Here is a 12,134-nt window from a genome sequence, read left to right as displayed (position 1 = left end):
TGGTCTTGACCTCCCTCGACCTCTTCAACATGATGGATGACGAGGCAAACCATGTATCAACAATCTTTAACATCGATATATGGGTTTACTCCTTGTAGATTGTAAGGGAATTTATATGATTTTCTACAAAGTTGCGGATATGTCATGCATCCTCAATAACACTTCCAATCCAAGGCACATCAGAAGCAATAGTTTTAAGTGCTAAATTCAAGGAATGGACAATGCAAGGTGTTCAAAATACCTGTGGATATTTAGCTTCCACAATCATGCCAATAACTTTGCAAATACGTGCATTGTCTATAAAGATTTGCACACAAGAATCAACACCTACATCTTCAATAACTTCAATGAACAACTCACTAATATATTGTGCATCCTTGTATTGTCCAAGTGCGTCCACTGATTTCAAGAAAACTGGTCCATTCAAGGAAGACACCATGAAGTTGATGAGTGGGTGGCGTGATGGATCGACCCATCCATAAAAAACAATACTAACCCAGATGTTGGCCATGCCGATTTAATAGGCTCAAGCATTTTGTCCACCTCTTTCTTTGCCTTAGTCAACAATGTGGTTTTGAGCTTCTCTGACCCAGGGGGCACATACCTTGATGGAGCTCCTAAAGTTGGAGCTCGACACATCGCAAGAAATAAAGGTGAGCTTGCAATATTAAAAGATATGAAGTTCAGATAGAAAAATAATGCAATGGTGATATCGAGTTCTTCCCGCCTCTCTTTCTGAAAATTTTTGTCCATTGGACCAAGTGCTACTACTATTCTTGCTTTTTTAGATGATGCAACCACCCTTGCCATACCAACATTGGCCTCTTTTTCCATTTCTTTCCTCTTAGCTAAAGACACATTTTCACATGCTCCAAATCCACAACCTGGTAAGCCCAACAAATGAGCTTTCACACATAAATAAGTGCTCTTGGAATTGTTGTTGCAATAGTTGCATTTCCAAGCAACATTGCCTCCTCCCTTCAACTTGCTGCCTGACCCTTGATCTCATGTGACATACTTCCACAAGGGATATTTGCTTTCTTGAGCCTGTTGTCTTTCTAAATTTATTTTGCCCTCAACATTAGACGCTGTTGTTGCAGCCCCACATCCAATAGAGGGAACACTTGCAAACTGTTATGAATATAATTCGTATAAAAACAAAAAATATAAATATAATAATAAATAATAATAATTAATTAACTAATGGTTAGTTAGTTAGTAGTGAAGAGGCATGTCTTAGAGACATGACCATTCATGAAAGGGCACTTGCCTAGGGTATATAAGCAGTACGTCATTCTCATCTGTAATAATCTCATATCAATTCTTATACAATATTCAATATACAGTTACATGTCTTACAATGGAAATTTACATCTTTGAAGTATTTTAAAGATTACTGCTGCATATACGAACTTTGTTCGTTACATTGGTATCAGAGCCACATTGGCAAATCTTGACCTTTGGCCCTCAACTTGCCGCAACTAAGCGTTTCACTACACAACTTGGAGTTTCTCCATAGCAGGTAAATCCTGACCTTTGCCCATCAACTTGTTGCAACTAAAGCGTTTTGCTACACGAGTTGGAGTTTCTCCATTTTCGGTCAGGCCCTTGGCCACATTAAAAAATAAAAATAAAAAAATAACAAAAGATTATAAAAAAGGATTTGGAAAAAAGGTTATAAAAGAAAAGAGTATATATATATATATATATATATACACTAATAAAAAGGCCTTTGGCCATTGACTAGTCCTTATGTTACTAACTTACTACTAGTATTTGCAGTATGTCCCAAGGGAATCTTTCCAAATATCTTTAAACCTATACAGAAGATAAGGAAGAGTAAATAAGATTATCTTGATTCTTCATTAAGTGGTTTACAAGCTCGTAGTTTTAGCAACCCATAGTAATTGCCCATGGTATTTTTAAGGTAAAAGAAGAACAAAAGGAATACAAAATCCCTTTATGTGAATGGTAAGTTTAACTTTTTACGTGGAGAAAGTTAAAGAGTAGATAAGATTATCTTGATTCTTCATTAAGTGGTTTACAAGCGCGTGGTTTTAGCAACCCATAGTAATTGCCCATGGTATTTTCAAGGTAAAAGGAGAACAAAAGGAATACAAAATCCCTTTATGTGAATGGTAAGTTTAACTTTTTACGTGGAGAAAATTAACTGAGTCAAAAACACATAAGTGGACATATATTTTATATTATACCCCAAAGAGGTGAATAGCCACGTTTCACTAGGGTTGTAACTTTTCAAAAAGAAAGAAAAGGATTATAAATATATATAGAAAGAAAGTTTATTAAAAAAAATAAAGTAAAAAGGAAAGGAAGAGAGTTTAAGAAAAAACAATTGTTGAGAATATATATATATATATTATAAAAATTAGAAAAAAATTAAATTAAATTAATTTACCAAGGAAGGTTATCAAGTCAAGAAAAATGAAGCCTAATTCAAAAATAATGAAGGAAGTAAGTCAAGATGAGTCCCACACAACAATTACTATTTGGACTAAATGTTCAAGTTGTCTAAACGAAGTTGGATATACATATATTAAAAAAAATGCAATTTACGTTGTCCAAGGTGTGGAAGATTATTTAGTATAGAAGAACATCAAGACAATGAGTAGATGCAAATAAAACAATTAAAGGAAGAAATTGCAAAACTTCAACAAAAGAACGAAGCATCAAAGAAGAAATATAAAGATATCAAAGATTGGTTTCATGAAAAATCAATAGAAAACAACGGAAAAATTTGGTGTCTAAGGGACCACAATGAGAAATTACTTTCACAGATAAGAGAGTCCAAGTTTAAGAAACGAAGACTAAAAGAAGAAAAGGAAAGTTCTGATAAGGAATTAAAGGAGAGTCTATTAGAAAAAGAAAGATAAAATTTGTGCCTAAAAACCCTTAATAAAAAAATATTAGAGCAAATAAAAAATTTAAAAGATAAGGAGAAAAATACTAAGGACAAATTCAATGATTCAGAAAATTACGAACTTTCACGTCTAAGGAATCATAACCAAGCCTTGCTTGCGCAAATAAAGAAGCTTAAAAGTGACAAGAAATCACTAAATGAAAAGTTAGAACAACTGCAAGAAGTAGTATCGAAGTTTCCAGTCGTTTCAGTCCAAGTTGAAGATAAAGAAACATATACCGAACCATTGAAATGTTCAAATGTCACCATGTTACTATGTTACTAACTTACTACTAGTATTTGCAGTATGTCCCAGTTCCATTGATATATGCTGCTCATTCATGGATATTCTTTTAATTTCTTTTATTTAAGGAATCAGTCCTTTCTTGTAGAAGAAATTTGACAGTTCTTTTAAGAAAACATGGCGATGAAAACTCCTTTTTGCAATTAAGGTTAATATGTATGGGTTGCTTTTTCCGAGGTGAACAGTTAAATATGCTTCTTAATGATGATTTCAGTAGAAATATGTGCTAAATCTGTATGTACCTTTTCATGTCAATTGACCAAAGTGGGAATGTGTCTTTTTGCAGATAGTAGACGGAATTGTGAATCCTGTTAACCGGTCGGTAGATGAACATACACATCAGTTCCGTAAATGCTTTTTAAACTACGGGGTGCCGTAAGTTTCTCCGCTTGTTCTGGTTTAATATGATAGAAATACATCTCTTGTCAAAACTCTTTTAACTTTTCCTTTGTGATGTTCAAATGGAGGAACTGTGGGTGGTTTGAGCCACCTGCAAGGATAGCAGGAACCACTTTCTAGATGAGATTGGAAGTAGCTTTAGCCAGTCAGGATGCATTACTTTACATAATGATGTTCCTGATATGTGTAGTGGCCAGTGATATTTTACTTCTAAAGATATATCTGAAGTTGCCATTGACATTCAAAAGTCAGATTCTGCTATAACTGTTTGTGTAAAATTTGGTGCATTGAGCAAGAACAACCAACTTGAACTTCTTGGAGAGTAGATTTTCTTGTGCATGTTTATTAGTCTCCTGCTCAAATCAAGATTTTTATTTTTTATTTTTTCTGGGTTCTTCTGCAGATACGTGTTGGCTGTGTTTGAGCATGGCAATTTACCTCAAGGAGTAGATGATCAAACCAGGCGTGGTTGCTATTCAAGTGCGTTGAGACTTTTGAAGTTCCTTGTAAGTTTGTGTATTGCATTCTTTAGCCAATGTTTGAATATGTTGATAACTTATGCATTCCCAATCCTCACTTTCTTAACTTTTTCAGTCAGTAACTGGCGAGTTTGCTACACTATAGAGGGAAACATAGTAATATGAGGAAATTTTGATTTAGACATGCTCCCATGTTCAAACTTCAGGTGTTACATGCAATTGAGGTTACGAGTTTTGTAAGTAAAAGGGTTGAAGAAACCTTGAACATTAATGAACTTGTGAGAACCAGAGTACATAAAGTAAATATGAATGTAATTCTTAGGGGTATGTATTTAATGTGAATGGAATTCCTAAGCTTTTCTCAAATGGCTTCATAGAAAATTACCTTAAACATTTTTATTTACTTAGGATATTCTGTCATTGCTAGAGGTTTAATTGAAAAAGATCAAGGGTTTAGCTCAACTGCTTGTTGCAATGTTGCTGGGCATTTGGTCAGTTCTGTGCCAGCATATGCCTGGTTTGAATTACAAGAATATGGGGAAGCATCCATTGGGTTTGCCTGTGCAATTTTACTTGGAAATAAAGATGCTTAATTGAAATTTTAATTTGTCAGCACTTCTCTTTTGTTCCATGCCTGTCATAATTCTTATGTTGCAGTGTATATGGTCTGTAAGTCAGCAATTCTGTAGTGTTAAGTTGAAACAGTCAATTGTATAATAGCAAGATAAAAGTTTCCCTTCTTAAATCAGTCTTACAAAAGATATTCAAGGCGTAGATGAGTTCATGAGTGTCATTTCTATTTTAATTTAGTAATATTGCAGTTTGCAAGTGTACTGTTTTTAATCTTTTAACCAACTGGAGGAATGAGTCACAAGAGCATTTGTTGGGAAGAGATCCTATATTCTCGGTTAAATATTCTTTGAAGACAAGAAATGTGTGCTTTGCTGCTGGTACTATTTTAATTATTTATTATTTGGGTGCATTTGCATAATTTTATTGTTTCGACTTTTTTGTTCCTGTGACCCCTCTTCTCAGTAGGGGTACATACATTTTTCATGCAGCATTCACCACCTTTGTCAGCCCAAGGTCACAAGTCAAAAGCCATGTAAAAACCATGTGAGGCCTTGTATTAGGCATCCTAAACTTGTGTCTTGTCTGTTTGAGTAGGCATTTCAGTTGTTTGGTCGGACCATGTCTTGTCCTATGAAAGCTTCACCTAAGCACTCTCGTCCGTAACTGGACTGGATGGATCTTGATGGATTCTCTTGAGGACTCATGGTTTTATGGGAGTTTGCATTTTGTAGGGGTGATCAGCTGTATATGGGTCTGTCCCAATGTTACCAGACTCGGAATCGACAATAAATCGGCGAGGCAAAAGAGCGAAGAGTTTTAATCGGATTGAGGAAAAATCGGGAAAAAATCGGTGAATTCAATAAATAGATATACACATATTGAAAAAAAAAAATTATTTTTCATTGATATTCAATAAAGCCATGATCAAACAATGCATAATATCAATAGATGTCCAAAATATCATGAATGAATAAGTATCTCGTATATGTTACGAGTCCAAACATGATCCAAAGTACTAAGTCCTAACTCCTAACCAATGACTACATAGAACCAGAAGCATTTGCTTCTAAAAGTTTATAAAATACTGCATAATAATCAGTAAAAAAGCAGGTACTGAAATCTCTTGATTGCTATTGAAATGATACGATAATGGTTTGCTACTGAAATCTCTGCCAAAGCACACGCTTAAGCTACACTAGAGCACACTGCACACTACGCCTCTATTACACTGCAACTCTATTACGCGGAGTAAACTAAAACTGAAACCATGCCTCTATTACCTCTCGGTGTATCAGATGCGGGCCTGAGCTGTGAGAAGTCAGTTACAGACCAACGTAACCTAACTAAACCACACAACGAAAAATGCGAGAACCCTAAAATTTAAAACCCATGCTCGCCAAGTTGAGGGCTGAAAATCACCTCAGTTGCCTAAATTGCAATTAATCAGTGAGTCGACGCGAGTTTGACTCGCCCAAAGTTGAATCGGATCGTTTGATGGAAGAGCAGAGTTTGACTCGTGATTAATCGCGAGTAATCGGAGATTCATGTTTCACTGGTCTGTCCAACTGGCATCAAGGTGCACCTATGTCATTCCACATGGTTAGAATCTGATCGAGTCTATAGGTGACAACTCTCAAAGCATAGCAGTCTCTTTTGACAACATTCATGATTCTCAAGGGTGTTAATGGTTGCAAATACAAAGGTGGTCTTGGACTGTTTGTGTTCAAAAAGTCAACTCGGTCTCAGAATGTGTAGCTTGAAGAAAGGAATCCATGCCACATCAAATTTTTCCAATCAGTGATGGCAATGGCTAGTTACAACTTGGTCAAATTTGGTCAACATGTCAAAACAAGTTTTCAGGTGGCAGGATAGGGACAACATTGTGTTGTTTGTGACATGCATGATGTCAAAACTGCTAGTATCAATGAAAGGAACAAAACCCATGTTTCATATTTTGCAAATCCTTTAGGGTGTTAGAGATCACCCACTTGGGAATGATGATGTGGCAGGAAAGGTTTCTAGGAGTCTTAACAGGGGAAAATCTTGATAGAGTCCGACGTGTAATATCTCAAAATTGTTCTACAGGTGATAAAGCTCCAACAGAAAATGATGGTGTGGCAAGCAGGTGATGATGTGGCAAATTTTGGGCAAGATATGAAGATTCCAAGAGATACCCATTGTAGATCTAGGTCAGCTTCAGCATACCTGGGTGTTGGAATTGTCTAAAAGTCAAGGGCGTTGGAGATCCAACTTCCATGTGGCTAAGTTGATTTACTAAAGGGAAAAGTCAAGTAAAACATAACCGTTGGTGAAGTCAACTAGCCATTGGAGACCGGGTGGACCAATTAGTTAAGCAATGGACCACGAGCAAGGGAATCTTGAGTTAACTTGTGGAAATTTGTCCCGGTCAGCCATCTAGTGGGTGAACTAAAATTTATATTTTAATATTTTAGGACTAAGTTGCTAACTCTTCAACATGGGGATGATTAATAAATATTTTATTGAGGAAGAGTCAAACTAACTATTAGCTAGTTGTTATAATTTTTTCTATAGAAGGCTAGTCTCTCCTCTTTGTAATGTTGTTGTTCGTTTGAGACATAATTTGCATTGTAAACCCTTGTATAATTTCTTGTGGATTGGTGGATTGGCTCTTGATCTATTTTTTATTCTTTCTGTGTATTGAGCATCGTAATTTTAATTCTAATTCTTATTGTTGATGAGTAAAATTATCATAAGACTAACATCCTTTGAAATTGAGGAACTACATAGTTATGTGGAAGAGAACAATTAGGGAAGAACCCCACTAGTTTTTTTGGTTTTGTAGGTAGGAGTAATCCAAGATCTTGGACTACTTCATTGTTATGTTTCCAATACTAACCCATATTTATTTATACCTCAACAATTCTATTCCTAGAAAATCATTTTATTACTTGAAATAAAATTCTTAATTGTTGGTAAAGAAAATTACTAGTATAAGACTTTGGAAAAAAAATTGCAGCGAAATATTGAAAGTAGAGAGATCAATCACATCGCAATGGTCAGTATACACCCATAGCAATTTTCCTTCATTAAAATTTTCAAGAAAATCTAGGCCTAGACCCATAGAGAAAATACACAGAAAAAATGCACAACTGGAACTTGTAACTCGACCCCACTAGGAAAATCGCCCGACAAAAAATTGACTTCTTGAAGAATTTGACTTTATAGAAACTCGACCCTTGACACTGACAAATTGACTTTCTCTTTACCTCCTTGTACAACCCTTGCACACTCAAGGAAATTGGCGCACTGGATAAATCGTCCTCTGCACAAGTCGACAACCTTTGCACTTCAACTACTTGGCTTCTCGATACCCTGAAATCAGCGTCCAAGAATTACTCCCGACATTTCCCTACACTTCTCCTCTCTTCTCTTTAGTCTAGCTAAGCCTCTCGCTCTTGAGAAAATTGCTTCCTCTTGAGAAAAACACGTGTCAATGCTATGTAGCTGTATTGTTTCTTCACCTCTCACTTTGGATTCTTTTTTAACTTCATTAAACCAAATCCCTTACCCTAATCACCTAAGTGATTGACCGCCAAGATTAGATCTCACTTCATTTGAGATTAATGTTTGAGATCATATCTAAGTCACTTAAATAATTTAATTGTTTATCTTAGTACTTTGGCTTAATAGTCACACTAATTAATTGACTTTAATTATTGTACTTTTCCTCATTTAGACCTAGGAAAGAAGTCAAAAATCACTTATTCTACCAAGCAAACGCTTAAGGAGGCATGAACCATCTGCTACATGTTAAGACACCAAGCTCATGAAGAAGACATTTCAAAGCCACCAAGAACTTTAACATTCCCTCCTAGCAAGGAAGGGATTCTTCACCATTGCCAGCTTGCCACTATAAGATATGAACTTCCCTTTCACTAAAGGCTAGGTGAGAATATTTGCTACTTGATCCTCTATGGAAATATATTGCAATCTCACAACACCTCTCTGGGTGTTGTCTCTGATTAAGTGATATCTAATCTCTATATGTTTGGACTTGTCAAGAAACACAAGATTTTTAAAGAGCTTAATGCAACTTTGATTATCACAATGAATCACTGTGGGCCCCAACTTAACCTTGTGAGCATCTTGCAAATCCATATAACTTCACAACATGCTAGACTTGTTGCCATGTACTCTGCCTTGGTTGAGCTAAGTGCCATTGGTTGTTGCTTCCTGCTACACCACGAGATCATGGCTGATCACAAGCTGAAACAACCTCCAAATGTGGATTTTCTGTCCATAACACTCCCTGCCCAATTAAAATTTGTGTACCCATGCAACTTACTCCATCAACTCTAACATATCTCAGGTCAAAGACCACTTTACCTCACGGGTTTCTCAACACATGCTTCACTGCCACCCAATGAACTTGTCTCGGCTCCACCTTGAATTGGCCTAGTGTATTCACAACAAAATAGATATCCGACCTAGTGTTTACCAGATACATCAATGGCCCGATCAACTTCCTATATAATGTGGGATCCACCAACTAACCCTCAGAAGCACCCAACTTCTTTAAGATGGTGTTCATTAGTCTAGACATTCACCTACAATCTTCCATCTCAAAACTTCTCAGGATCTCAACTCCATACTTGCCTTGTCATAGGAAAATATCTCCTGGTTGATGCCACACCTCCAATTCGTAAAAATAATGGATCAAGCCAATGTCCTTCTGATAAATTTGGCAACTAGGGCCAAACTTCACCTTGGACAACTCATATGAGGCAGCTGATATTTTTATTGGATTCCACTTTTTGAGAGGTGTAGGATTGATTTGAAGATCATCTCATTTTGACATGTACAAATGGAATTATGATTTATTTCTATTATGGACAAATTGTCAAGGTCGGCCAACCATCTAATTTAGACCCTCAAGCCCACAACGTTGCATATAAATAGAAGGAGCCTCCTCGTTTAGACACTTCACTTTACTCACATATCCCTCTCTCATTTCATGATTGGGTACAGATTTATGAGGCAACTCTCCACACGTGCGAAGAAGGACATTGCTTTTTTGTTCCTGTGTTGAACAACGTTGACCGAAGTTGCAGGAAGGGTTTTGACCAACATTGAATTTATTTCTATTATGGACAAATTGTCAAGGTCGGCCAGCCATCTAATTTAGACCCTCAGGCCCACAACGTTGCATATAAATAGAAGGAGCCTCCTCCTCGTTTAGACACTTCACTTCACTCACATATGTCTCTCTCCTTTCATGATTGGGTGCGGATTTTTGAGGCATCTCACCACACCTGCGAAGAAGGACAATTCTTTTTTGTTCTTGCATTGACCGAAGTTGCAGGAAGTGTTTTGACCAGTGTTGACCAACAACATTGACTTGTTTGATTGTGTTTTTGTGAGGGATATCTCTGTTTGGGCAGGTCGCATTTATGGGCATAGAAATTGACGCTGACCGTACTGTTTGACCAACGCTGATTGCAAAAGGGTTTGATTGTTTTAAACTTTTGTTGACCACGTTTGACTAAATATTTTCAAACTGGTTTTGGGCTGATTTGATTTGCAATTGGAAGCCGAGTTTACTGAGTTTGACCGAGCTGTTTTTGAGGTCAAAATCTGGCCTGTTGACCAACATTAAATTTCTAGTTAGGGATTTCTGTGGCTGCTGTTTGATTGGACAAAATTCACTTTGATTGGGTAAGTGAATATTGCATATTGTACTCTCTCTCTGCTGAACTTTTGAAGAATAATAAGAAGAATTGATCAAAGGGTTTCTCCACATTGGGGTTTGTCCTTGGCTAGTGGCATATCTTGTGTCCTCTTGTCTTGGCTTGTGATTGCTTATCTAGAAACTGATATTGGGCTAATAAGAAAATTGAAGTAAATTGCTCTTAAGCATAGAACATACCATTGTTATCTAAAATTAACATGGTATCAGAGGTGAGGTGAAGACAAAGCTTAAGCAAGAGTGAAAAGAGAAATCACTAAGAGGAGCAATTATTGAAATCCTTTGATCAAGGACAAGATTCAATGGCCTCCACGTCCTACTTTAAGTCTGAGGACAAGCTTCATGATAAGTCTGATTATCATGCATGGAAGATGTCTCTTGATTTGACTTTAGAAGAGCAAGATGTTATGGAGTATGTGTAGGGAAAGATTTCATAATCTCCTCCAATGGACCGATTGCTACTAAGACAAAGTACACGAAGGTTGAAGTCAAAGCAAAGAAGATAATTAGGGATTCTATTCATAAGCATTTAGTTGCTTATGTCTTCGATTTGAACACATCAAAGGAGATATATCACAGGCTGGTTGGCATGTTCAAAGCTAGCAATGCAAACCAAATTCTCATTCTCAAAAACAAGTTGAAGGATATAAAGAAGGTAAGAGGTGAAGACATTCAATCCTACTTCATTAGGATTACTGAGATAAAAAATGATCTTCTTTCGATTGGAGAAGCTATTTCTTATAGGGAGCTTACTCTCATTGGCCTTGGAGGACTCCCTCATGAATGACACGTGTTCAACACTACTGTTCTTAACAACGACAGGATTCCTGGTTTTGAAGAATTGTTGACTAGATGTTCTCAAGAAGAAAAAAGGGTGATGGAACTAGATATGCCTTCACATAGGAATGATCCTATTGTATTCTCCGTTCATGCTAAAAAGAAGAACAATGCGGGCTTAAAGAAGTAATGTCAAGGTCCAAGGAAGGTTGGGTTTTAAAAATGGAAGGAAGGGAAGATGCTTCATTTGCAACACGTTTTATCACTATGCTAGGGAGTCTCCTAATAGAAGGGATACACCTCATGATGATGATAACCATAACAACAACAATTTCAGGGGCAACAACAATCAAAGGAATGGCAGATTCAACAATAGAGGAAAAAGGAATGCTTTCGCTCCTCGTCAAGGAAATGGTCGCCCTCCCAAGAGATCAAGACACACCAGGTATGATGAATCTAATGTTGTTGATAACAAGAAAAAATAATTTTATATTATATTTTCCCTCTCTACTACCTCTCCTCCGGACACTTTGGGAAATTGGTCAATTGATAGTGGTGCCTCAAAGCACTTCACTGGGTATAAGGAAGCTCTTTCAAATATGATTGAAAATGATACAAATTTGGAAATTATCCTTGGAGACAATGACACCTATCCTGTGAAGGGAGTTGGGAGTGTTACTCTTCAATTGAATCAAGGTAACACCATTAATCTACAAGAAGTATTATATGTAGCTGATCTAAAGAAGAACTTGGAATTTATCTCGACGATGGAGGATGAAGGATTCAATTTAGCATTCATCGATGGAAAGGTACGTGTGTGGAATAAAAATTTTAAAGGTGTATTTACACTTGGATTAAGGGTTGATAGCCTTTATCAAGTTGGAGGAAGTCCAGTGGGAGCTATGTCTTGCGATACATCACTTCAATCTGAATTATGGCACCATAGGTTTGTCCATC

The 12,134-nt window shown here is 36.7% G+C and overlaps 1 protein-coding gene across 13 annotated transcripts in view; it reads left to right on the top strand.

Annotated features, from left to right (window-relative positions):
* Positions 1–12,134, top strand: part of LOC149260897 (uncharacterized) — a 291,502-nt gene that overhangs the window by 106,589 nt on the left and 172,779 nt on the right. For all 13 annotated transcript variants that reach the window (XR_016258345.1, XR_016258344.1, XM_089421314.1 and 10 more), the window contains 2 exons: positions 3,508–3,596; positions 4,024–4,126. Coding sequence is in view for 11 of the 13 variants with exons in the window: in XM_089421314.1 (XP_089277440.1) it covers positions 3,508–3,596; positions 4,024–4,126 (192 nt within the window). In the remaining 2 variants the exon portion in view is untranslated. The remainder of the gene's footprint in view (positions 1–3,507; positions 3,597–4,023; positions 4,127–12,134) is intronic.

The sequence above is a fragment of the Pinus tabuliformis genome, chromosome 6 (genome assembly GCF_031772625.1).
Source record: "Pinus tabuliformis cultivar Carrire ecotype Pingquan chromosome 6, CPIR1, whole genome shotgun sequence".
NCBI classification, from domain to species: domain Eukaryota; kingdom Viridiplantae; phylum Streptophyta; class Pinopsida; order Pinales; family Pinaceae; genus Pinus; species Pinus tabuliformis.
This window is presented reverse-complemented; position numbering and strand designations above follow the sequence as displayed.